This window comes from Penicillium riverlandense, assembly GCF_028828495.1.
Source record: "Penicillium riverlandense strain IBT 135883 chromosome Unknown utg000011l_segment0_segment0, whole genome shotgun sequence".
In the NCBI taxonomy this organism is placed as follows: domain Eukaryota; kingdom Fungi; phylum Ascomycota; class Eurotiomycetes; order Eurotiales; family Aspergillaceae; genus Penicillium; species Penicillium riverlandense.
The window spans coordinates 255,937-280,943 of NW_026643201.1; the positions used below are offsets into that span (position 1 = coordinate 255,937).

General features: G+C 50.2%; 12 protein-coding genes across 12 annotated transcripts; 5 read left to right on the forward strand and 7 right to left on the reverse strand.

Annotated features, from left to right (window-relative positions):
- Positions 1-88: 88 nt before the first annotated feature.
- N7474_010794 (uncharacterized protein) lies at positions 89-2,349 on the reverse strand (the record flags this gene model as incomplete). Its single annotated transcript, XM_057202204.1, has 3 exons — positions 89-619; positions 673-2,186; positions 2,292-2,349. 3 exons carry the CDS (start codon positions 2,347-2,349, stop codon positions 89-91), a joined length of 2,103 nt encoding a protein of 700 aa, XP_057047488.1.
- A 737-nt stretch (positions 2,350-3,086) lies between these two features.
- N7474_010795 (uncharacterized protein) lies at positions 3,087-4,158 on the forward strand (the record flags this gene model as incomplete). Its single annotated transcript, XM_057202205.1, has 4 exons — positions 3,087-3,153; positions 3,225-3,382; positions 3,444-3,830; positions 3,895-4,158. The coding sequence occupies 4 exons, from the start codon at positions 3,087-3,089 to the stop codon at positions 4,156-4,158; spliced, it is 876 nt and encodes a 291-aa protein (XP_057047489.1).
- Positions 4,159-4,702: 544 nt separating this feature from the next.
- N7474_010796 (S-adenosyl-L-methionine-dependent methyltransferase MidA) lies at positions 4,703-6,214 on the forward strand (the record flags this gene model as incomplete). Its single annotated transcript, XM_057202206.1, has 3 exons — positions 4,703-4,930; positions 5,045-5,249; positions 5,307-6,214. 3 exons carry the CDS (start codon positions 4,703-4,705, stop codon positions 6,212-6,214), a joined length of 1,341 nt encoding a protein of 446 aa, XP_057047490.1.
- Positions 6,215-6,482: 268 nt separating this feature from the next.
- Positions 6,483-9,080, reverse strand: N7474_010797 (ATP-binding protein; the record flags this gene model as incomplete). Its single annotated transcript, XM_057202207.1, has 4 exons — positions 6,483-7,540; positions 7,593-7,638; positions 7,823-8,737; positions 9,018-9,080. 4 exons carry the CDS (start codon positions 9,078-9,080, stop codon positions 6,483-6,485), a joined length of 2,082 nt encoding a protein of 693 aa, XP_057047491.1.
- A 2,040-nt stretch (positions 9,081-11,120) lies between these two features.
- On the forward strand, positions 11,121-12,290 carry N7474_010798 (uncharacterized protein; the record flags this gene model as incomplete). Its single annotated transcript, XM_057202208.1, has 2 exons — positions 11,121-11,202; positions 11,410-12,290. 2 exons carry the CDS (start codon positions 11,121-11,123, stop codon positions 12,288-12,290), a joined length of 963 nt encoding a protein of 320 aa, XP_057047492.1.
- Positions 12,291-12,955: 665 nt separating this feature from the next.
- N7474_010799 (phosphatase YCH1) lies at positions 12,956-13,445 on the reverse strand (the record flags this gene model as incomplete). The annotated part of the gene is made up of 2 exons (XM_057202209.1): positions 12,956-13,266; positions 13,331-13,445. The coding sequence occupies 2 exons, from the start codon at positions 13,443-13,445 to the stop codon at positions 12,956-12,958; spliced, it is 426 nt and encodes a 141-aa protein (XP_057047493.1).
- Positions 13,446-13,697: 252 nt separating this feature from the next.
- N7474_010800 (mitochondrial 37S ribosomal protein bS21m) lies at positions 13,698-14,456 on the forward strand (the record flags this gene model as incomplete). Its single annotated transcript, XM_057202210.1, has 1 exon — positions 13,698-14,456. The coding sequence occupies one exon, from the start codon at positions 13,698-13,700 to the stop codon at positions 14,454-14,456; it is 759 nt and encodes a 252-aa protein (XP_057047494.1).
- An 847-nt stretch (positions 14,457-15,303) lies between these two features.
- On the reverse strand, positions 15,304-16,233 carry N7474_010801 (uncharacterized protein; the record flags this gene model as incomplete). The annotated part of the gene is made up of 1 exon (XM_057202211.1): positions 15,304-16,233. One exon carries the CDS (start codon positions 16,231-16,233, stop codon positions 15,304-15,306), a length of 930 nt encoding a protein of 309 aa, XP_057047495.1.
- Positions 16,234-17,491: 1,258 nt separating this feature from the next.
- N7474_010802 (nucleobase cation symporter-1 family protein) lies at positions 17,492-19,138 on the reverse strand (the record flags this gene model as incomplete). The annotated part of the gene is made up of 1 exon (XM_057202212.1): positions 17,492-19,138. The coding sequence occupies one exon, from the start codon at positions 19,136-19,138 to the stop codon at positions 17,492-17,494; it is 1,647 nt and encodes a 548-aa protein (XP_057047496.1).
- Positions 19,139-19,724: 586 nt separating this feature from the next.
- N7474_010803 (nucleoside deaminase) lies at positions 19,725-20,261 on the forward strand (the record flags this gene model as incomplete). The annotated part of the gene is made up of 1 exon (XM_057202213.1): positions 19,725-20,261. The coding sequence occupies one exon, from the start codon at positions 19,725-19,727 to the stop codon at positions 20,259-20,261; it is 537 nt and encodes a 178-aa protein (XP_057047497.1).
- Positions 20,262-21,177: 916 nt separating this feature from the next.
- On the reverse strand, positions 21,178-22,020 carry N7474_010804 (uncharacterized protein; the record flags this gene model as incomplete). Its single annotated transcript, XM_057202214.1, has 1 exon — positions 21,178-22,020. The coding sequence occupies one exon, from the start codon at positions 22,018-22,020 to the stop codon at positions 21,178-21,180; it is 843 nt and encodes a 280-aa protein (XP_057047498.1).
- Positions 22,021-24,198: 2,178 nt separating this feature from the next.
- N7474_010805 (pantothenate transporter) lies at positions 24,199-24,880 on the reverse strand (the record flags this gene model as incomplete). The annotated part of the gene is made up of 2 exons (XM_057202215.1): positions 24,199-24,475; positions 24,783-24,880. 2 exons carry the CDS (start codon positions 24,878-24,880, stop codon positions 24,199-24,201), a joined length of 375 nt encoding a protein of 124 aa, XP_057047499.1.
- Positions 24,881-25,007: the final 127 nt, after the last annotated feature.

Here is a 25,007-nt window from a genome sequence, read left to right on the forward strand (position 1 = left end):
ATTCACACATAACGCAAACGCAAATTGAATAAGGATCGGGAAGGGGGGTTGGGGACGGGGTTATGGGAATATCGGAACATGGGAATCATCAACGAAACTGTTCCGACTGCACACCAAGCCCCGGAAGATATTCATCACTGTCACTCTCACCCATCTGCCCGAACTGCAGGGTCCGTGGTGGCGGGATCCCTGGCAATGTGCGCGGTCTATTACTCGATCTCTGCTGATGAGGACAAGGAACGTGGCGGACGGTGCCTTCACTGCTCGAGGCTGCTTTAATGGCGGGCAGGTCATCACCTCGATCCGGGAAGTGGCTGCTCGTTTTGCCGTCCACCAGGTAATATTCGTCCTTGAAGGGATTGTCGAAGGAACATTCGCCGTCGTTGACGGGTGACCATGGGCCATTGGATTCAGAGGTTGGCGATGTGACTCCAGCGGATGTGGTGCCGTCTGAGCGGAAGTGGCTTGAATATTCGGATTCGCTGAATAGGGATGCGAGGGTTTCTTGCTCGGAGGAGTGTGAGGTGCGGTTTCCGGCCGGGATGCTTTGTGCAAATGAACGCCATGGAGGAGGGACTCTCTCGCCTAGCTCAGAGGGCTCGGTTCTGACGTCTGTTGACTGCTCATGGTGTTAGCATAGCATGTTCGGTGTCTCTTGATGGCTCGTCTCACCTCGCTCAGACTCATGTGGAGGCCGAAGGAATGGCGTGCCTCGGAATTTCTGTGCTGTGATTCATCTGTGACAGGCCCTCTGTATGGCACATATTCGCTCTCAGAAGGGCGCACGGCTGCAAGGACTTCCGAGGAGTAGGTGTCAGGATTATGCGAGTTCTCATTAACAGGAGGGGATTCATTGATTGTTCGGAGTGACTCGAAGGTTTGGTCTAGGTCGGAATGGTCTGTCATTGGAGAAATGACTGCGGTGTTGTGCTCAGTTGTGAGGCTATCCTGATTCTGGGTCTTCCACTGCTCCAGCATCTCATGATAGACTCCTGGAAATGCAATCTTGACTTCGGCAGAACAGTTTCGGGATACTAGCATTGTCGAGACGGCAGGTTGTGGGTGCGTGTTTAACTCTGGCTGGCTCGAAATGGTAGTTTGTCGTTCACGGTCAATTATTGGTCTGTCATTTGGCTCACAGACTCCTTCCTCTGGGTCCGGCGGGTTTTCAACACCATTGCTGAACGGCTTGTCTTGGAACTGGGTATCTTGCACATCTGAGATATCTCGCGCCGGCAGTACAATTGACTGAACGTCATCCAGCACCTGTGGTCTTATGCTTCGACTGCCGGAGAGATCCATGGACAACATAGCTACTTCCTGGTCTGTGGATGAAGTAAGGTGAGCAATCCCGAATCTCTCTCGGTGGACATCGACCTCCGGTACAACATAGTCCGGTCCCTGGTCCCATGCCATGGAAAGAGCATGCAACAAGCAAGGGTCTGGAGCACTGTTTGGGCTGGTGTCATATAGGTTTGGTTCATCGAAGAGTGCACTCACTGATTGAAGGTGGATTGGATCCTGACAGTATTGCGGGATCACAGTGCCGGTGTCGTCAAACATCTCCACGTTAATCGCAGGTGCAGAGCCAGCGATGGCGTTCACGGCGGAACCAACACTGCTGACTCTGCTACTATCTCGCTCAAGCGAGGACCAAGGCTCGCCAGCTCGACACAGATGAGCCCCAAAGACGAGATCCTCTTCGGTTGTGACTTCACGGTATTCCCTCGGCAGCTGCAGCTGGCTTTCTCCATGTACTGGCTGGCTTCCTTCCTCCAGTGCCTGGATTTCCTCGGTGGATGACATGGTTTGTTCTTTTGGCATCCTGCTTGCGCGTCTCTCACGGCCAAAGTCTCCTGGAGTTGGTGGTGGCAGGACGGCCGGAGAATCGACGCTGCTCCTGCTCTCACCGGAGGATCGACGACGCAACCATCCAGGCTTCAGGACCGACCAGCGAGAGCGTCGTTTCTTCAGAGGCATCTCTTCGGTCGTGACTGTGGCCCAGTAGTCCTTCATCTGGGCATCAGAAGAACTCTGTGCATCCCGGCGACGACGCTGTTCCTTGCTCACGAGGGACGAGTTGTGTTGCGGGTTCAGAGGCTCGTAGACGGGGTAGAGATCACGCTCTTTGCACAGAAGCAGAGGGGGCTGAGGCTGTGGACCGGGTGGGTCGGAGGTGATGCTTTCTTCTATTAGACGTGCGATTTATATATCAAAGAGTGGGCTTTTATCTTACCTGGTTCTCTTCCGGACCGATCTGAACGCCTTTGATAGAGAGGAAAACGCTGAACGACGCCGAGCCATGCGCCGAGAGTTCTGGGTTTGCTGGGTCTGGCTCTCCAGATCCATCGGTTCAAGAGGCAGGTGCAAATTTGTAAGATCAAAGGAAGCAAAGGAAGCTTTGGGGGCTTGTTGTGTTGAGGAGAACAAGGTGTGGGAGAAGAACGTGTGTAGGGACAGGAAGCAAGAAAAGGAAAAAGAATCATCGACAGGTGAAGTTCTATGTCTTGTTCACCTTCTTGCACTTTCTGCTCCTGATGTGGTGTTTTGTTCTTTGGGACCCAAAGGGGAAGGCGCCTCCCATGGTAAAATGGCGAAGACCGAACGCAACCCATGGAGCAGCAGCAACATCCCCATACAAAAGTAGGGGATCGTTGTTGGTACAAGCCATTACCGTTGTATCGACACACTTTTCTCTACTGTTCTATTCTTTAGGTCCAAGGATCAAGGAACCTCCCGTAGTAAAATAGCGGAGACTGAACTCAACTTAGGGTGCCGCAGATGTACTCCATACAGAATTCTGAAATTTCAGCAATACTGTGTTTTGTAAACAATAACTTCCAGGTCTAGATGAACATTTTGATATCCCGTCGCTCGATAGTATGAACGTTCTGTGAACATATAGTTGGCAGTCTATGTGGGTCCGGATCGGCGAGCTTCTTTTCCTCCATTGACGGTTTTCTCCTTCCCCCAGTCACCAACCAACCAACCGCCCGACTACACCAACCCTGTCTGTCCCTTTCTTGCCTTTCGTTACCCCTCCAACCTCATCCTATTCTTCTTTTCTCCTACATCCTTTTCTCACAATGGCCCCTACCAAGCAGCTCGGCCAGCAGCCAGAGGTAGTCTCGTTCGACGAGATCATCCAATCTGGTCAGCCACCCTATCACTGAACAACCTCACTCCCTACTGTGCTCAGATCTAATGCGGGCCCATCTATCTAGATCGCAAAAAGAAGAAGAATGAAGAACTTGCCAGCAAGCTGCTCGGCAAGAACCGACGGTCGAGCGCGCCGGGTCCAGGCAAAGCGCAGAACGCGAAAGGCAGCAAAGTGCAGAACGCAAAACCGGGCAGTCTAGCCAGCCGCATTGGCGTTGCAAAGGTATAGATCTCTTCAAAAACAGTGCACGCGACTTCACATCTAACCCGCTCGCTCCATCCAGCGCTCCGTATCAGCCAACTTCCGCCCAACCCAGAACAAGCCCGCCCCTGCCGCGCCATCAACACAATCACGAACTAAGCCTACCAGCACGCGTCGCCAGAAGGCAAATCAGATCCTCAACGCGCTGGGGTCATCAAATCCACAAGCCACCGTGCGGGGAAGTGGTAGCGGGCTGTCGATAAAGGGCGCGTCGGGCCCCTTCACGGTCGTGGGGGGTAACTTTGCGCCAGGGACCACCGCGGCCGATATCCAGGCTGCTATCGAGCCCACGTCGGGTCCCATGCAGAGCTGTCGGGTGGTGTCGCATCACCCTTCCGTCAAGGCTGAGCTGGTGTTTGCAGAGAAGTGGACGGCGGAGAATGTGGTTGCCAATTTCCATAACCAAAGGGTAAGGGCTGTGTCCGCGTACTATTATATAACTACTGTCGATGAAGTACTAACTAGTGATTCAGGCTGACGGCCGAGTGATCTCGATGACCCTCAAACCAACCGGCGCCAGTGCCGCTGCTCCGCAGGCGCACACTCCTTTTGACGCACTCCGAGAACAGGCCGATCGTGAGCGCCGGAATCGTCGGGCGACTCCCGCTGTGCAGAATGGCAGTTGGGGATTCGGGGAGAAGGGCGAGCTACTCCAGCAGAAACCATCAGGGCTCTACAGTGACAAGATGGCAGTGGACAGTGCGAAACCGGGCAGACAGAACAGGTGGAGAAAGTAACGGGGGGTTCAACGGCAGATCATCTACGTATATCGAATTCGAGGGATCCAGGCAGAGTGTGAGGATGATGCACGAGAGCTGGATTCCTGCTATGTCATGACAATGTATGAATATTAATCGAACAGAACACCATGGGTTAGGCATTTATACTGCAGCAGTGTCAATTAATTCCTCAAATCACAGAATGTACTATACAATGTCATCCTAAGGACAACCCAAATCAAACCCCAGCTAAGCTCGGGATATAATCACGTGCCGGAGCTTCTGCGGAGCCGGACAACCTGCGCACCTCGACTTTCTTCCGCTCACAAAGAATGAATCCCGCGACAAAACGCGCAGCGTCGCGTATTCTGCGCACCCAAATACCGAACCCATGTCTCCGACGATATAACTCCACATTTGACCAGCGACAATGGTCCACACCACTGGCGCGCACCCTAGCTAGCGCGATGAAGGTATACCCGCAAAGCCACATCCACAGCTCTTATTTCTAACTGTCTATGTGTATATATAGGTCACAGGCCCGATCCCGATTGCAGCATTCATGCGCCAAGTCCTGACCTCCCCCGAGGGCGGATACTACACGACTCGCGAGGCCGTGTTCGGGAAAGGCGGTGACTTCGTCACGTCGCCGGAAATATCGCAGGTGTTTGGTGAGTTGATTGGCATATGGACGGTTGCGGAGTGGATGGCGCAAGGGAGGAGGCCGGATGGTGTGCAATTGGTGGAGATTGGGCCTGGGAAAGGGACGTTGATGGATGATATGTTAAGGGTGAGTTGAATTGAGTCGAGCCGGTGCGCTGAGTGATATTGAATTGTTCATGGTTGGATGATCATCTGGAAAGAAACGTATGGGACTTGAAAACTGACGGCTGAGAACAAACAGACATTTCGCAACTTTAAGAGCTTTGCGTCTACCGTCGAGGCTATTTATCTCGTCGAGGCGAGTGCTACCCTCAGGGAGATGCAGAAAAGGCTTCTTTGTGGAGATGAGGCTGTCATGGAGGAGACGGATATCGGGCATCGCAGCATGTGCAAGTACTTCCATGTACCAGTGATCTGGGTAGAGGATATTCGGCTGCTGCCACACGGTAGGTCGCGACATCAAACGGCACATAGCTTGAAGCATACATATTGATAATGTACAGAAGAGGGAAAGTCACCATTCATCTTCGCCCATGAGTTCTTCGACGCCCTCCCCATCCACGCCTTCGAGAGTGTTCCCCCTGCACCAGAAAACGCACAACAACCGGACCAACCTCGCGAGATCATGACTCCCACAGGCCCAGCAAAGCTGCACAGCCCGCCCAAGCACGCTAACATGCCCCAATGGCGGGAGCTGATGGTCACCCTGAACCCGAAAGCCATCGAGGAGAACATTGAAGGCGAGCCGGAGTTCCAATTAACGAAAGCAAAGGCCTCCACGCCGTCCTCGCTAGTTATCCCCGAGATCTCGGCGCGCTACCGGGCCCTTAAGGCGCACGCAGGCTCGACCATTGAAGTCAGCCCGGAGAGCCGCATCTACGCCGCGGACTTTGCACGACGGATTGGTGGCGGCACTGCTGCTGCTCCTCCTTTGCGGTCAACACAACCACCACCATCGACACCAGCAGGAACACCCAAAAAGACCCCTGCTGGCGCAGCCCTGATAATGGACTACGGGACCCAAAATACCATCCCGATCAACTCCCTACGCGGAATCCAGAACCACGCCAAAGTTCCCCCGCTCTCGTCTCCGGGACAGGTAGATGTGAGCGCGGATGTGGATTTCGTGTCGCTCGCCGAAGCGGCCATTGAGGCCAGTGATGGGGTTGAGGTGCATGGGCCGGTTGAGCAGGGCGACTTCCTCACGGCTATGGGGATTACCGAGCGGATGCAACAGTTGCTGCGTGGTGTTGGTGGGGATGAAGAGCACAGGAAGAATTTGGAGACTGGGTGGAAGAGGCTGGTTGAGAAGGGGGGTGGGTCCATGGGGCAGATCTATAAGGTTATGGCCATTGTGCCGGAGAATGGGGGGCGGAGGAGGCCTGTTGGGTTTGGCGGCGGTGTTGAGTGAGGCGTGAAGGTGAAGATATAGATTGTATGATATGGAAGAGAGATGGATGAACAATACATCATGACTATATATAGTAGGAACAGGACTATGCATTAGACCCAAACTAAGCGGTATGCAGCTCGAGGAAAAGCCTTTGAACGGCAGTTTCAAACTGTAGCGAAAGGAAGGTGTGGGAATGCATGAACAGCTATGCTGGCTTGAGACATATATTTAAATTCTGAAGTGTTTTTATCCAAAAACTTTGGTTGATTCAATATCCATCGGTTCATTACCTCGTGCGTCGGTCCACCTCGTTGTCTGCCCGACGGTCTCTAGTTAACCCTTCTAGCTGCTCTTGGAACTCCCTCGTAATCGACAAAACCTTCTTGAAGTGTTCTTTACGCAAGCTCCCACCCTGTCCATTGCTGCACGCGAGCGCATGGGCGCTGTTGACCAGGTTTCGGATCTGGCGGCCGTTGAGCTTTTGCTCTGAGCCGATCTCTTCGACCCAATCATCGATGTTCTCTCGGTTGGAAGGCGAGATGATGTTCTCGTTCTTCTCTTGGAGCTTGTTCAGGAAACTGCTGAAGACCTGCTTCTTCTGCGCTTTGGTGAGGTCCTCGTAGCGGATAGCGAGGTGGATACGCGACTGTACTGCGATATCGAGCGACGTGATTCGATTCGTGGTCAAAATCATGATTCCCTCGTAATACTCGAGAACACGCAGCAAGACGGAGACGAGAGCATTCCGATTCGGATCACCCGTGCTCATACGAGACTCGAGGAAAACGTCTGCCTCATCCACAAGGAGAATGGCCTCCCATGCGCCAGCGAGGTGAAACATACGCTCGAGATTATTTTCTGCCTTGGAGGCATTCAGGCCAATTTCAGCCACGCTGACGACCAGAAGCGGCTTCCCAGTAGCTTCAGCAATGGTCTCTGCCGTCAAGGTCTTTCCTACGCCCGGAGGCCCGTGAAGGAGAATGACGAGACCGCGACCCTTGCCCTCGATCACATCCATGTCGTTGCGGCTGCTTTTGGAATCATTTGTCTTGGTATGATTCTCCACCAGCGCCTTGATTATGTCTTTATATTCCCGGTGCAACTGCAGATCTGTGTCGAACGCCGTCTTGATCTTCACCGGCTCAACTCGTTGCACTGCGTCGACTTTGAACTGGCCCCAAATCTTTTGCTGGGTCGAGTAGCCCAGGACCCGCGGAGGGCACAGAAGGTATTTGTCCCTTTCCTGTTCTTTACTCGCGACGTCATAGCTCTCTGGTTTTTCAATGGGATCTTCCACTTCCACGCTGGTGTACCTTCCTAGCGGATAAGAGCCATTGCGAGATCCTGCGGGACGTTAGTCATTTACATTAGCAAGTGGAGATTGGATGTAACTCACCGTGCTGCAGGAAGGCGCCTGCGTCGACGATGAATTTACCCTTGACCTAGATATGGATTAGAAAGAGCTCTGGTCGGGTCCAGCAAAGCGTTTTACTCACAGCGACGGTCTTTACGTTATTGTCTTCTTTCGTTGTCGCGGTAATATTGTGTTCGTAGAATTCGTCTTCCTGCGAGGAACGTAGCGTGCGGTTGTCATGATCCTAAAGCAAAATATGGTCCATTAGCGACGGATTTGTCCTGCAGGTGTTCTTTGATAGGCCTCACATCTTGGACCAGCGACCTCGAAAGGCTCCCGCTTGCGAGTAAGACAACGTCATTATATTCAGACATCTGCTTGGAACCTTTCTCGACAGTGCACAATTCCATAAACTTTTCGCCTCGTTTTATTAATCTCTCCTGAAGCACTTCCAGCTGGCCGTCCTCCTCTTTGAGATAATTGATCGGGTAGCAGAAGAGGCTGCTGATGTCCTTTGTGCCACGGAAATGCTCAATGTCGAACTCGTAATAAGTTTTGACCTGTGATTTGCCGTTGTAATCGTAGCACCAGCACGGGATCGAAACTTTCCGTCGCTCATAGGGGTCGGGAGAGTATGGAACGTCGAATATCTGCGGGAGGTTCAAGAAAGGCTTCGCGAAGACTTTGGTCTTCGGCCGGAAGATGGTCCAGAGGAACTCGTAAGTGATGACGCCCGTATCCATGTTTGACTCGCGGGTCTTGAAGTAGGACTCCAGTTCCGCCGAGGCGCGGATGGAATTCATCATCTCGTCCAGGTCTTCGCGGGCCTGCTTCTTCTCCTCGTTGTCCCCTTCCTTCGGTCCTATCTCCGCCCTCAGCTCTTCCCAATAGTGCACCACAGCCTGAAAAGGACCGGGTATATAGACACTAGTGCCGTCGAAGCTTTGACCAGGATAATCTCCGATGACGCTCCTGAGCAGGTCACGTAGCCCCTGCGACTCGACATCTATCTCGGAATATGCGGGCTTAGTCTTCTCATTCATTCTCATCACAGTCCGGAATATAAAAGCAATATCCTGGGTTTTATCGCCCTTTGCCGTGGGAGCATCGACGTCCTGATCGACATTGCGGCCTTGCTGTTCGTTCCAGCTGCTTATAACGTTGCGCACTCGTGTTTTCTTCTTGGTCTGTTGAGCGTTAGGTTTTCGCAAGTTCTAGACTGCAGACGACTCATTGATTCTCGAGTCCACATTGGGATAGCAGCGTATGTACCTTATCTTCCTGTTTCTCTTCTGCCTCGTTTTGGTCCGCAGCCCCGTTTGTCTTTGTCTCAGCGGTTGCATCGCCATCTTGAGCTGTCGTACTACTTGAGTCAGTCTCCGGCGGGTCTTTGGTTGGTAGTGTTGAGATGTTGGCCTCCTCGAATAGTCAGCCTCTGGGCGATTAGGAGTGTACCGTTTGACGTACCGTTGCGGCGGAGGAGCTAATCACTCGCTCAAGATCAGTAATCCGTTGCTCAAGAAGAGCCATGTACTTCTGCTCCTTCTGTTTTATTATATCACCAATTCCATCATCGGACGGAGCCTGAACAAGCAGTCAGTAGGCCCAGTCATCTTCAGGATGAGTATACACACGCCAGCATCTCCGGTAGGTTGTTCTTGTGCCATTGCCCCTTAATTGTGCTCAGTCGCAGGCAGGTAGTTAAAGCCTGACGAGGAAAGCAAAAAGCACTTACGGAGTTTACCGGAAACTCTGAGCAAAGTATGTAATAGACAAGGAGGTAATGGAGCAAAATAAAGCAGAAGCCCACAGCCTGACAAGGGCTCTCCCCCATCTCAGTACATAAAAGGGAATCACCGGTTCTTGCATATCTTACCGATATTACGGACCCGCGCTGCGCGCTAGATATGCAGAGACCGGTTAGTAAACTAGTTAGTTAGGTTAACTAACTTACTTTAGTTAACCATGGTAATTTAATCATCACGGTGTGTTCATGCCGATGAACATTGGCCCCCTGCACTGCCACCACCAAGACCGCCATTAGCCTGTGTGGGTGTAGACTGTCGCTTTTGACAGTAGCATTGACAGGCTAGAGAGCCACGGCTATTGTCAGCCATGTCTGTGGGGCTGAACGCCGAACGTGATTGGGCTCTGCTCAACTGGGCCTAATCATCGGGCAGCAAATAGTTAGTTTTTGCGAAAAATGAAATCCATCGTCATCCGTATGCACATGTACATATCGGCATGAGTCATGACATGGCCGTAAGAAAACCCCGCGCATCTCAAACCACATCCAACAGGCGATTACCCGATTCAGCTTTTAGCTCCGGAGGACACCGAAGCCCGTTAGAACATCCTAGCGAACAATGAGCGCTTCTGAATGAAGCCGTCAAGTGCGGATCAAGAGAGGGTGGAGCCCCGACGCCCGACGGGCCGTCCCTGTGTAATACTAGCTTGAATCTTACGTGGGAGGTCCAGACTTGGGGCGGCGCAGTAGTGCTTAGTTTAGAAGTCAGGCTTGCCGATCTACCAGAGTGTTGTCGGTAGACGGAGCAGATAGATAACCTACTAATTCCGAGGAATTCTTGACGGACAACCGCTAGCCAGGTGCTCGATACTAGGCGACAGAGGAGCCCGCCCTCTTTTTAAAAAGAAAAGGGTGGCCAGAAATTCCGGTTCAGCCGCAGTTCTCCGAAATCCGGTTGGAGATGATGGCGTTGGACAATTCAGTCACGGAGCCAAAATGGTTTCAAAGAGGGAAAGCAAACAATGAGTGAGTGGCCGGGTGCTGTTGGTTTCAGTATCTTGAAAGTCAAAGATTGCTATGTGGAAACACAAAAACTTGAGACTAAGAGTACTTATTCCCTTCTCATAGCAAGCTTCTGAGATCACACCAAGACGTGAGCTCTCAGTATGAAAGTTTCAAGGAGAGGGTTCGCAGCATCGTAGGCCGAAGGAATGTCGACGGCCAAGTTAAGCACTCCAAAGAAGAAATCGAACAGCAACTCCGGGAATTGGACTCCCGTGAGCTGAAAGAGCTCGGCGACAGCAACCTGCGGGACTCGAAATCTGCGAGAGTTTCCTATCTGGAAGAGCGGTCCAAGGGCGCAAAAAACTTCGGGAGTGGTCTCCAGAAGTTTCTCACTAGCTTTTCCAACTACCTTGCGGCGTATTCGGGGATCGTAGAAGTGGTCAAACAGGCGGGCCAACCGTATGGACAGGTAGCATACGGTGCTCTTTCTCTGCTTCTAATTGTATGATCCCTTGCCATCCTCACAGTTTTCTGCAAATGCTCACTAGTTAGGTTGCCGTAAACAAATCCGCAAATGAGGACAAGATTGCAAGCGCTCTGGATGACCTCTGCAGGTGGTATCCACGGCTTAACGATTTGACTGATATCTACCCGGAACCAAGGCTGGAAGCATGCGTTGCTGAGGTCTATAAAGGCGGAATAATGTTCGCACAAAGTTCGGTTACGTACTATACAAGCTCATCCGGTGAGGTCGTTGTTTCATCCTGATTTTAGTCCTCTTCAGGCTGACTTGCTGTGAATGTTTAGTTCGGTTTGTAATGTCCGTCAAGTCCTCAAAGGCGGAACTGGATGCTGCCATTGCAGCTATACAACAGTCGCTCGCGGAGGTGAACTTCGAAAGTAGGATTCTACTTCACAAATCAGTCAGGTCAATAAGCGACCGAAACGATGAATTACTGAGAGGCAACGAAGAGTTAAAGCAAGGCAATGAAGAACTAAAACGGCAAATCGAGCAGTTGCAGTACAGAAACGATGAGCTGAGGAAAGAAGTTCAGAGTATGCAACAAAGCCCTCTACAACGCTATGATTAGTAACATGAAAACCCAGCACTCTACCAAAAAGCATCGAATAAGCAGAGAGAAGAAGACTGGGAGAATCTTGAGCGCTTCAGGAGGCTCCTGGGCGTGCCGAGCATAGACCTTTCTCCAGAGGTCGACGTTCTTTTCTGCCAAAGGACCTTGGAGAAGGCTTTTCAGAAAGGAGACCTCACTCCCAGACTTGCCAACTCATTCACACGGATGACCCTCAATCTTCTTGAAGAGGACGATGTGTACAATCAATGGATGAGCACCTCTCACTCTGCCCTCTTCCTGATAAGCGGCAGGACAAAACCCGAGTCCCGCGATGGGCACAACACTTGCTCCTGGCTGTCTATGGCTTGTGTCCTTGTGGCTGAAAATTTACGCGCAGACGATAGCTTCACGCTGTTCTATTCATGCCATCCCAATCTCCGTGCCGACGACTTTGTCCCATGGCAGGCGCCACTCTCGACGCTGACATACCAGGCGCTAACCCACAGACCGGAGGTGCTTCGGCACGACAACCAACATCTCCGATCTCTGGTACGCGAGTGGCAGGAAGAGAGCTACGATCGGAAGAAGCTGAGCATGATGGTTCAAACGCTGCGCGAATGTCTCGCGAACGCTACTGTCGACCCTCAGAAGCCGCTGTACATCATACTCGACAGGGTGGATCTCTGTGATGGCTCGAAAGGTCTGAAACACCATTTGCTGAAGCAGTTGGTGAGTTTGGTTAGCGACAATTCTTTATTTGTGAAGGTGATGCTCGTGGTTGACTCGAACTTGTGGGAGGGCCTGGATGATGTGTTTGACGATTTAAAGAATGGAGCGAAAGGCCGCCTGCTCGGTAAGCTGGGATGGCATCAGAGGGAACATACTCGGTATTTACCCTCTCCTGAGTGGCTGTAATGGTTTCTGCTAGATGGATTTGTCCGTAGGACTCAAAATTCCAATCGGCGAACCGTCCAAGTGCCTCTGTTCCTGTTGCGAAAGATGTACTGTACATACCGTCTAACACCCTTTGCTAAATGTATCCTAACCACCAAAGGCCATGGGTATATATCCTTCCAACCAGCGCACTTGCATTGTTGTCTGATACTAGGAATACGGACGCTGCCTCGAACACATGCTATTGTACTTTCTGTGCATGTTGTCGCCAAGGTCGAGCAGCATAACCTAGGAACATATTCTGTTCGAGTCGGGTCTCGAACTCCTCATCACTGGAACAACGGCCGCTCTTGAAAGTATCGAAGGATAGGTAGTAAGGCACGTCGATGTAATTACCTTACTAGTGGTAGCTCGCAAGGAGATAATGTGGGAATTATTTCTGTGTACTTGGAGCGTTCCTTGATTTACTGCCATACAGTTCGTTTCTTAGTCCTCTTTTTTTCCTAGTGCGGAACCTAAGATCGATAAAAGTAGTTCAATGCGTCTGTATCAAGGTGGTATCGTCCAGTTATTATTTCTAACCTGCATCATTTCATAAAAAAATGGTATCATATCATGTCTCCAGCCACACACAGTTGTGACCTAACTCAGCAAAACCAAGCGTCCGCGATGAGGGTTCCAAATTATCAATACTCCCTCCAAATATCCTCCACATAAGCCTCCGTCAACCGCTCATCATTCCCATACTTCTCCTGCCACTGTACAAACCCGCCCTCGAGCACATAAACCTGCTGCTTATGGCTCTCCTCAGACCCGTAGACCCGTTCTCGCTCCCGCGCATATCGCAGCGCCGCTGACGGCCCGCGCTGTTGGCTGAGCGCGCAGTGGAATACGACCTTCTCTTTGTCTTTCAGGGTGCGCACGAGCTCGGGCATGCGAGTGTCGAGGCTCGAGCTGGGGACCCATGTTGAGGTGTGGATGTGGCCGCCGATATGGTCTGTAAGGGTAGGTTTTCTTGCATCAGCATAGAATTTGGTGGATGTGAGTGTTGTATGTAGTACCTGAGTCCCGGACGTCGATGATGGCTAGTTTGGTGGGCGTGCTGGTTGAGAGGAGGAGCGCAGAGAGAGAATCGCGATTCATTCGAGGGAGGGTTCCGATTGTTATGGAGGACATATTTGCAGAGAGATTGTGGAAAGTAGGTGCGATTGGGTTCAAGGTTGGTTATAGTTGGGCCCAAATGCTCCCGGTGAGCAGAGTGTCACGTGCCACGCTTCTTTGATTGATTTTCCGCGCTGCCTTCCGCTCTCTCCATTGCCCTCGACCCGCGCCTGGCCACCTTCCAATTGCTGTTGCAAATTACAGATTTGCGTACCTCGAACAAGCACTCCCACATTCCGGTACATCTGTCGAATCAGAAGAAAAGAAATGGAGGCCCGCGCCTTGGCTCGCAGCCTTCGCGCCAGACCGAGCCCATGGCTGCTCACTTCCAGACAACAAGGCAACCTGCCACAGTATTTCATCCACGGCCCGACAGCCTGTGCAGGCCGATTCAATTCCACGACCTCCTCATCCTCCATGCCGCCACCACCAAAGAAGTCTGCCTTTTCCCCGAAAGACAACACCGCAACCCCGACCCCGACAACATCCACAACACAGACATCGGAACCTCCCGCCGACCAAGGCACCAGCCAACCTCCCTCAACCGCAGAAGGAAATCCAGTCAAGCTATCCGACGACTTCGACAACATCCTCAGCGGTCTGAACCTCTCCGGCCAAGCGCCCAAGCGCAGACTCAACCCAGTCGCCAACCTCCGCTCGGTCTTCCCCAAGTCGACATCCGCGACCAAGACCAACACAAGCGGCCACGCAAGCCAGCGGTTGTTCAATCCCTCTCATCAGGACATGGTTATGCCTCGGAAGGTTGACCTGAAGCTGGGCCCCACGCTGGGTCGCCAGGTACACGTCGAGCCTGAGCGCGGCCGCGACCTAGCGGCTGCTATTCGGATCCTGGGCTCGACTTGCAAGTCCAATCAGGTGAAGCAGCAGGCTACACGGCAGAAGTTCCATGTGCGGAGGGGACAGATGAAAAAGGAGTTGCGGAGGCAGCGGTGGCGGAAGCTTTTCAAGTTTTCGTTTCAGGAGACTGTTAAGAAGATTCAGCGCATGCAGATGCAGGGGTGGTAGGATTTGAGCATGTTGTTATACATATAGGATAGGCTAGGGATGTACTGTGTACTATGTGCTTTCTTTTCTTTTGTTGTGGTTTCTTTGCCTAGAATGGGGTTCTTGTTTCTTTCATGGTTGTACAACTACCTGTCGAGCTAGAAAATTACATCAAATACAAGGACACCTCAGAACTCATCTCTCAAAACTGAAAGAGTCTATCTTCTTTCGTCGAATCCTAGCCTCTGTTTGATGCAATTCGTTAACCAACGACCTCAAACTCCAACACTTCAAGTACGAAATTAACTTCGTGCCTCTATATTTGTATTAACATCGCGGGAGTAAAATCCTACGCTCAACGCTAATTGAAAGTAAATCGGGCGCCGAAAATGGCTACCTTAGACGCCATTTGTATACGTCGCACCAAGCCAATGGACGCTAGAAGTGTGGGATGACTACGTTGCGACATCGAAGGCCACGAGCCTCGCGCAACCATTCAATGCCATCCGTCGCTGTCGACAACCGGCAATGGAGTCACCATTCAGAATGAAAATATCCTGATCATGGAGACCTTGAAGCGTGCTACCGAGAATGTTTAGAATCGACGGACATGCCGAAGCAATTGCTGAATGAAGATCTGTCGTCGTGGTAATATATTGATCAGTTTGAGTATGACACCAGGCATTCGTATTGAGGACCATCATGGAGATGATCATATTGATAAGTTCTGATATCCGGTTCTACAATTTTCCTTTCCACATCATCTTCAGAACGATGTCTAATGTGGTGTTCATAACACAGCACATTGGTGACATTGCACAAATGCGTAAAAGTATGCGTACACTCCATATATGGCACCACTGATCTCTCACGGCAGCTCGTGGGGATTGTATTGAGCTGATAATTCTGACCGCGCACTCTTAGCTGAAAGTTCTCCCGCCTGGGAATCTTTCACTGACAACTCTGTCGACGCAATCTGGGCTGGAAGTTCTCCGGCCCGAGAGTTCTGCACAGGTAGATGTGCCTGGTGCTCTGAGACCTCTGATATCCCCTCTGATGGATTTCCGCCCATGGGATCTGCATTTCTCTTACGCCTGCGACTAATATACCAAAATGCCGCCGCCGCAAGCAGAGCCAAACCAACCACCACACCAACCACCGGGCCCGCGATCCAGGCTTTCGAGGACGAGCGATGTTTTGAGGTCGTTGCGGCGTTTGTTGTTGTCGTTGGCGTAGACGTTGATGTCACAGTCTGACGGGGGGACGCGTTGGTCGCGGCGGTCACGGTGGGAAGCTTCCCCAAGCCCGATGCCACGGTCAAGGTGTTATACTTCAAGTTGAACGAAGATATGGAGATGCTCGTGGACCACGCCGAGGAGGTGGCATTCAGGCCACTGGATATCCACGTGCTCGTCGAGGCGTAGCAGGAGGCGCCTAGCGTAGACGAGGTGAGGTTGCAGTCCAAAGTCCCAGTAACGATATAGATAGTGCTGTTGTAATAGCTGGTGATGTCGTAATGAAAGTCCTGGAAGGACGGACCGGTCGTGAGGGTCTGGGGCAAGATATAACCGGAAGAGAGACATTGGTTGGTCGCGCTGGACCGGCAGTCAATCTCGATTGTGGTGGCTGAGGCGCCGGCACTCACGACACTACCTTCCACGTAGTCCAAGTTCATGCTAATCAGGGCCGGGAAGATTATGTCCACCTCAGTTGACTGGGCCGTTGTGCCCGCCACCATCGGTATCATTGAGGCCACGGCCAGGGCCACGGCCGTACGGAGGATACCGTGAAGGCTCATCGGGTCATGAGAATGAAGAGCGACAGAGGACATTTAGGGGATTGTCCTTTTTTCTAAAAGTTCCGACTCTTAACCCTAGCGCAAGACTACAGGGCTGGCCGCCTGACGGCTTGTTAGTCCTTAGGTAGCGCGAGAAGAGGGGGCATGGGAAGTCTATCATTGTTATGATTGGATCGCAGTAGCGGTGTTGCGCGGTGAAGTCTTTTACCGAACCTAGGTTGCGTCCAACGACCCTACGGATGTCCAAATCGCTTGGAGATGTCCTTGTAAATGTCGGTAAAAATATGTACTAAACGCAATCTTGAAGCAAAACTTTCGCAAATGAAGTACAATCTACACTCACAGTTCCCTTGTTATTGATCCTCCAAACTGAAAATTGCAAAAATTGGGCTGCCAGCTCAGCTCAGAGTGGGTACTGGACAAAAAGGGGGATGTGGGAATAGGTGGCGCGCGCATTGGGGCAAGTAACCTTTAGCGTGTGGATTGCGAATTATTTAGAATCGGCTGTGATTAGTTGCATGATTACTCCATACCCCCTCCTTTGTTAGCACTAAGTTCTTGAGCCTATCTTATGGCTTAATTTTTAAAAGTTAATCGTACGCTTGGCTCTATAGCTAAGACTTTTTTGGTAATCGGTACCAGCTGGGACTGTCGATCAGATCACCCATCTGGAAATGAGTGAGACACAAGGATTCTTGCGATCGACAATGAGCCAGCTCATCTGTCATGCATCAGCCCTGTCGCATATTCAACCGGGGCACCTAAAGTGACCGCAAATCACCGCGCAGGTTCAACGGCGGTAACCAAGACTACATTTACTCAACTCTCGAAACTCCGAAGGTCCCTAAGGCCGACCTCAAAATCATCAAAAATGAAGCTTTTATTTTTACCGGCGAGCCCGAAAATTGCGAGACATATAAGGTCTCGCTGCACTTGTGGCAGAAATCGACCCCGAGAACAGCAAAGCGAGGCACACCAGCGACGGGGTCGAGTTGGTTCTACTAAAGGAGCAGGTCTCATACTCGGATTTTCTACTAAAGAGTACCTCGGCCTCACCTTCTAAAGGCCAACTGGATTGAGGTATGATATCGTCTCCATAATAATAAATGCGTGTCACAGCTACAAGAACAGATGCATAGTAGACTTTTTCAATTTGCTATTGATGAAAACTCGCCCGTTGTCGGTGAAACAGCGGAAAATGTCGATATCCACGGAAAGGGTGAATTGATTTCAATAATCTGATTCGCTTACTCGATAGCTATACTTCCTTGATTTCCGTGTCCTTTTTGAGATCCTCACCCGACGGACTTCCCGGTCTTTGACTCACTTCACTCTCAAGCACTATAATTCCTTCATCTAGCACATTTCCTTCAAGAATGTCATCTGGAAGAACAGCCATAGCGATCTCGGCCTTCGCGTAAGGAAACCAGAAATTCAGTCCAAGGAAAATTAATGTACTTCCAGCAAATCCTAGAAGCCAACCAAAATTATACGGATAAACACCGACGCCAATGACAATATTTGAATTGACCGAATGCGTCAGGCCTGGGAGACTGGGTGCTATGCCTATTACAAAAGCTACCAGAGCACGGCAGTTGAACCCGTGAAAGTATCGATAAATACCCATTGGCTGATACAAAGCGACGCAGTCGTATCTCCGGTGCTTAACGATCCAGTAATCACATAGCATAATGGCAGCGATGGGTCCGAGGAAAATAGCGTAAGCGGACATGAAGTTGAGGAAATTGCCAGCTGAGGCAAGAATCTTCCAGGGAACTAATGCCCAGGCGAGTAGAGCACAAAGTACCTGACCGCGTCGAATATTGAGGAATAGGGGTGCAAGCGCGGTGAAGTCGTTCGCTGCTGCCAGCGAGTTCGCAGAGATATTAGACCCAAGTGCGGCAAGAGCAAAAGAAAAGGCCCCAAAGAATCGGCATGACCGATTGCTCCAGAGTGAGATAAGGACGTTGGGATCCCACGGGATGGACTCAGTATGGTACTTTGCCTGCCCGGCAGAGGAAACGGCGACGCCAATGAAAGCTATGAAGGTGAAGAATGCTGGGAGGAGGACGACGTATAATATATGCCACCGAGGGCTGACGCGAGAATATCTTGAAAAATCGGCTTGGTTGACGCTAAGAGTTGCGTAATTCCCAATGACTGAGGTGAGAGAGGACATCATGGCCCAGCCATATGACGATCCTGTCAGCCGACTCTTCTGGGAAAAGATGCGGCCTCCGTTTGAAGTGCTGACAAAGGCCCAAATTAGCATGGCAACCCATGCAGTGGGAACAATAATCGATTTCACAAGGAACAGCCAGCGCAGCTTGTTGGGGTGGATGAGTAGAAAGGGTATTTGAAGCAGCCAAAAGATTAGAAATCCCACCATGCCTTGGGTCGTGATGCCCTCATGCTCTGGGAGCGTATTCGGGATTTCCAAAAAGCTCGGCCAGATAGCTCCTATCATGACAGCAACGGAATTCCCTCCATTCACCACTTGAGTTGCAAACCAAAATACGGCAAGAATCAACCTTGAAATGACAGGAATATAAGACCCCCAGAAGCCCCAGCTGGCACGTGCGATGACGGGGAAAGAGACATGGTAGATGGAGCCAATAGCTCCATTCATGGATATCACAATTGAGAGGATGAAAAAGCCCAGGGCAACCATCCCCAGAGACTCTTTCCAGGAGAGCCCGATAGCTATGATGCCGCTTGCCATTTGCCAGTTCGCAACGGAGAAGCTGTCTGAAACCCAGTAACCAATAAAGCTGAGAACTGTCCATTTTCGCATATCAGAAGGCACGGGATCGAGATCTTTGCTCGTCCATCTCCCATCACCACGTATAAAGCTGGACTGAGTCTGCGGTACCCGCAACCCGGGCCAGCGAAACTGTAATCTCATAGTAGCCGAGGTAAAGGTGCAAAATGAACAGCATAAGACTGCAAATTGTCAAGGAACTCTTCTGTAGGATACATTATAGGCATGATATATGAGAAACATTGCTTTGTACTAAGAGATGACTATACGCAAGTCTGATGGCTTTGGCTGACAAGATAAGTCGGTGTAATCTTATCAGGGCTATCAAAATTGTTGCATCTTATCAAGCAAACCTTCCGATACAATTAAATTACTCCTGAACGCCGATTGGGCAGATGTTGAAAGGAACTCCCCCTTGGAGCCAATAAGCGTACACACTAGCTGTGCGTCGGTGATTTTCCCACTCAGGGGTTTCCAGCTTATCTACCCGCTCCACCCCCGCCTTCCTGCTGCTCTGGGCAAGCCGGAGAAGGCCTATCTTTCTTGTTGTATCGGCGAACGCCGCTGTTGTTAGTCTAATGGGAGGCCAACTCATAGACAATAGGAAAAGCAGTCTCATAGCAAGGTGATGGGAATGGTGCCTACCACATCGATATTTTCCCCCTTCACACACTCCATTCCATTGCAACTGCAGAGGCGATCCTCTCATGTCCTAGTATTCATTCTCATCATGACGGCGTTTGCCAATACCTCCGACAGTCTGGCCATGTCAAGCTTAACAGCGGAGCAGCTCGCTTCTGGAGCAGCCCGGTGTCTCGCCCTCCAACAATCAGGGCAGGAAACCCATTCGAAACGACCGTTCGCAGCCCTCTTGTTGGGTCCCGACAATGAAACTGTGTTGATGACGTCTCTATCGCTATCACATGTTCGACATGCTGAATGCGAACTGGCTCGCAATGCCGCAGATAATTATTCTTGGGACTACCTGGCCAAATGTACAATGATCTCAACGTGGGAACCATGTGCCATGTGTGCTGGAACCATCTACTGGGCCAATATCGGACGATTGGTTTACCTGGCCTCGGAAAAAGCATTGCATAAACTCACAGGACCTGGCAACTTGGAGAACCTGACCCTCGATCTGCCATGTCGGCAAGTTTTCGCTGCGGGGCAAACGGCCGTGGAGGTTATAGGCCCAGTAGTGACTGGAGGGTGGGAACAGAAGGTAGTGGAAAATGCTGCACGATATTGGGCGAAAAATACTTAAAGTACTGTAAGTATTTTGTCTTTACACAATATTTGCCAACTTTCACCGCACATGCTCACTGGACATGCAGCATGGCACTACATTTACGGTCGTGGCCTGGCTTGGGAGGGTTAGAACATATTCCTCGGGTTGGCATAGTTTTAGGTCCTTTCTCCATGCATGTGTTGATCGTGAAGAGCTAGGCTAAGTGCATGAGTGTCTCACATATCCTGTAGACTTACTCCTCTCTTTGCGCTTTGAGGGCAAATGTTAGAGGAGCTGTGTACTGTATACTCCTGCTTTGTAAAGGGAACGAGTCATAATCACAGGTTATTATCGTATATTCCGAGGAATTATGTAGTACGGAAATCAGAGCAGATCTTCACTTTACTAAGTGCGACTCAGGTGATGCATGCTATATCAAGGGAGCGCTCGATGCCTTGGATGTTGAGCCGATTGACCATGGCATTCGCTTGATCGATCAACATCAAACCGTACCCGCTGCTTCATGCTAATCGGCTTCTCGATCATATTCGGCGGGATTGTTGAATCAGGGTCCTGGCTATAGAGGAAAAACGCGTAACGATGAGGCGCGACACCTTATGTACCAGGATAGTTTTAGAATACTAAGAAACCACCTGTTAGCTACCTCAGCCGGCCATCCTAAGTTGACTTCCCCTAACCTGGTTACGCTCATCAAGGTTCAAAACCTGGCAGATAAAACATTTTTTTCCCGTTTTATTCAGCGGCCACTTCACTTTGATATGTCATCTATTTTTCCTGTGCTTGACACAGACTGATAACTGGCTGCCATATTCTCCATGCGTATTAAAACTGATATTATATAAGTTAGGTGTTTTGATATGAGGATAATAGATGTTCCTATCCAATTTATTGAATTATCAAGATACATACATAGTTACTGCAACCTAGTAATTCATACAATGGTATCCCCCCCGAGTAGGTCAATAAAATCGAAGTCATCGGCACTCCAGGGCGAGTTATCCGGAAGAAGATCAAGAGGAAACGGATAGGCTAAGAGACTTGGACTGAGCTGTGGGCCGTTCCCTCTATCTCCACTTCCCTTTTGCGAGGGTGAGGTAGAATTGCCGTAAGCATATTCGCTACCCCTCTCAAATCTTTCCTTTGCAAGAAGAACAACATTTAACAGAACATTGGAACTCATGTGAGATCGGACGTCTGGGGTTTTCGACGATAACAAGCTCGAAAGAGAACCATTATGGTTGCTGCTGCTGCCATCGAGATGGCAGATGTATTCAACAATGTCACAGACGCGTGAAAAATGATCGTCTTTAAAAACGGAACACGACTTAAGAAAGGTCAATGCCTGCCTAATCGCATTATCCGTGTTGAGATCATGAGAATGAGTGTTTGGAGACAGCTTGGTAAATTTCAAGAGAGAAAAGACTGCGTAGGTCAATGAGAGCTTTTCGAAGATGGTCCAGCACCGGGAGAGCTTAGAAAATGACGGTTCTGGGGCCAAATTTGCTGGAACTGGCGTTGATTTTGCTGGTGACAGGGCAGCACACCAGGTCTGGATCAGACGGATGGATGTTTTGTAGGCTTCCGAGAAGTAAAAATGGGATCGTCGATCAGGCAATGGCGGAGATGAAAAAGTATGATTCTTGGCCGTCAAGTTGTACGCGTAGAGGTGCAATTTGGTGCCCAAAAAAGACATTTTGGTAGTCAAGTCCCACGACTCCCACTTTGTAGTTTCCAGAGAGTTCAGGTCGGCTTCAAATGACTCAATTATAGGCATTGGGTCTGGAAGAAGTCCATCTGAAGCACCTTCATAATGGCCTAGTATTCCGGAGAAAGAGAAGGATCTGTAGGCAACCTGTAGCAAGTCTCTGATTGACGCTGGGAGAGAGGTGGACGATGCCCCCAAAGAATGGAGAATGGTGTGGTCTAGCTTTAGAGTGGATGGTATCCCCAGATGACAACTGAGACTAAAAGAGCTTCAGTTTCAGAAGATTTCTAATGATTCGCAGATAAGAAGCGAGCCTTACTTTTGATTGATGATGAAACACGCAACCCAGGTCTTTTTGCGCATTAATATTTGTTCTTCGCTGAGATGAGTACCGTAAATGGATCCTGCGAGATTTCCAGGGCGATGAAGACCCATCTTCAAAGCTGTGTGAGTGGCACTCCCACAGTATATCCAGGACGGATCGGTCGCCATTGCACAAAACGGCTGGGGCCAGCAACATAAAATGAGCAAAGCGTGAATCAAAGATAATGATGAAGCCTGTGGTTTGGTGATTTCGATACCAGCTAGCCGTCGGACAGGTCCGATGAGCTGAAGGTGCAGATCTTGATGCCCCTCAGAACTGCCTGAGGCAATAGCAACGACGGCCCAGAAGAGTAATGGGCATGATGTGCAGTTATGAATAGTCGCCATCAGATCTGGCAGTAGTGGAAACCTCGGATGGTACTGGTGGTAGAATCTGCGCAACAGTGAGGTCAGCATACGTTTATTTGATAGCTCTGCGGGTTGGTAGAATACTCTACGAAAAGATCGCAAAATAGAGGTGGGCTGACTTCAACCCCTTCCAACACTTGGTTGTTGCTGAGGATCCCAGCATATAATAAGCTCGACCTGAGAGACTCTGCGTTAGGAAGATTCTCGCCTTCGTCTCGCGCCCTGTCTGCTGGCGGTTCTGCATTTGCGATGGACGACGTTGGCGACCCTTCCCGATCTGATGTCATAGTCTCTCGAATTTGACGGATTTCTTGTTCAAGGTTGTCTAGGCGTCTTGTTCATGTACAGTCACAATCGATGTACCGCTCAGTGTTTAGGATCAAACGCTACTCACTGTCTGCGTGCCGTTCTCCGAAACGACGGATCAACCGCACATGTTTTCCGGAATTTTTCGCAGCGAGAGCAGGGCCCAGGAAATTTCTCATTTCCATCGCATTTGAGCTGAACGCTAATTCAGCAATGGGATCTAGTCGTTGATAATAATGATTATCTTACTTTCATCTGTCTGCAATGCATGCACGCCATCCGGTTCCTACTATTGCGAGGCATTTTCAGGAGATTGATTCAGATGCCTGTGAGGTACTTGCCAAATCAGAACAGATAAAATGCAAAATGTTGACCATATAGATCTAGAGAAGAGACTGTCGTAGGTGGGTAAGTAATGGCAACGTCGGAGCCGAACACCCGGCTACTTATAGCAGTTACGCCTTCTGCAATCATGTGACCTGGTACGTCGCGTGTAGAGTTTTTCAGAACATGACGCTATCGCAACCACACCATCAGGGGAGAACGGCTAACGATCGTTTGAGACAGTCAACAGGATACCAGTGAGCCTGAATATTCTGAGATCGCGCAACGTCGAACTCCTATCTCTGCCTCTGACTGGAACGAATTGAGTTGAGTACCGTGTGCTTCCCTTTTGTCGCCTGGAACACTCTTGTCGTCTTGGAGCACTCTTGTCGTCTAGGATGTTATGGTCGTCTAGGATACACTGGCTAGGGGAGCTGCATACGACGTAAGGTTGTGAAAAGCCTCAGGAATAATAATAATGATGATGATGATGATGATGATGATAAAAAGTGGCACAGATCAGGCAAATTCACTTCTTTAACCCCCGTAGACCACACGGTTAGTAGACTATCGTCAGTTCCGACCTGCCATGTCACTGTGCATCTTGCCCGCTCCATTATGTACCCGCCATACGTGCCTGGACCCTTCGGGTACGCCAAATCCGTAAGACGGTATTTGGATGGTTTCAGTCGATTCACATTGTTGGGCGGGGGATTATTGCCAGACAATACGGCCAGGAATAAACATATCTACTATTCTTCACCAAGAGCGCATAATTATACCAACTATGTATTGCACCCGGATGAGGTAAAATCCATTGGTTGGCCTAGGATGTAATTGACCAAGGACTACTTTCTTAGGTCTCACCGGCAATTGTACCTGCTGCTACAGCCAGTACATAAAATCCGGGTGATCATCGCCAATCTCCTCAATCCCAAGACCCCGTTTGGCAGCTGCTTCTTCCGTATCCTGATTCGATAATTTTTCAGCATTTTTCCGCTTCAAATACACTTGAAAGAGAGGAGTGACCAGAGCTGCTGCAGCGGTACCTGCCAAAGCGAAACCTTTGCCTGGATAGTAGTTGGGCGGATCACCGAAGATTTCCACCTCCAAGACAGCGAACGCTTGTCCGAAGACCATAAGAAAGGCAAGTGCGCCGGCTCTGTTTCACCATCATCATCATACTGTTAGTATACCTAAACCAGATGCTATATATCCTGCCTACATACCTTTTCGTATATCCGATTACATTGGACGCCTGCCACGATTGAATGAGAACTACGGTAGGATATGTTCCCATACCAGTTAAGAAACAAGCGGCCAAAGAAAGCCCCTGTGACTTGCTCACAAACAACAGTAGCCATCCTAGGCTTGCAATGGAAAACGAAACAGCAAGAAAAACTCCCCGCTTTCTCAGCTTGTCTGAGGCATATGCAAAGGCAATGGTGGATATCGCTGTGGCGACATACACGGGGACAGTCAGAAGTTGTGTGGTGAAAGTGGTATACCCGAATGTTTTGACAATGAGAGGTAGGAAGCTGCTGAAGGCTGACAGACTGACGTTCATCATGCAATAAAAAAAGCCTGGCCAGAGGATGAGCAGGTATAAATGACTGGAGATCACTTCTTACAGTAAAACCAGATCTTGCGATCGGTCACGACAGCCTTGAGTAGGCCAAATTTGAATCCCGTGT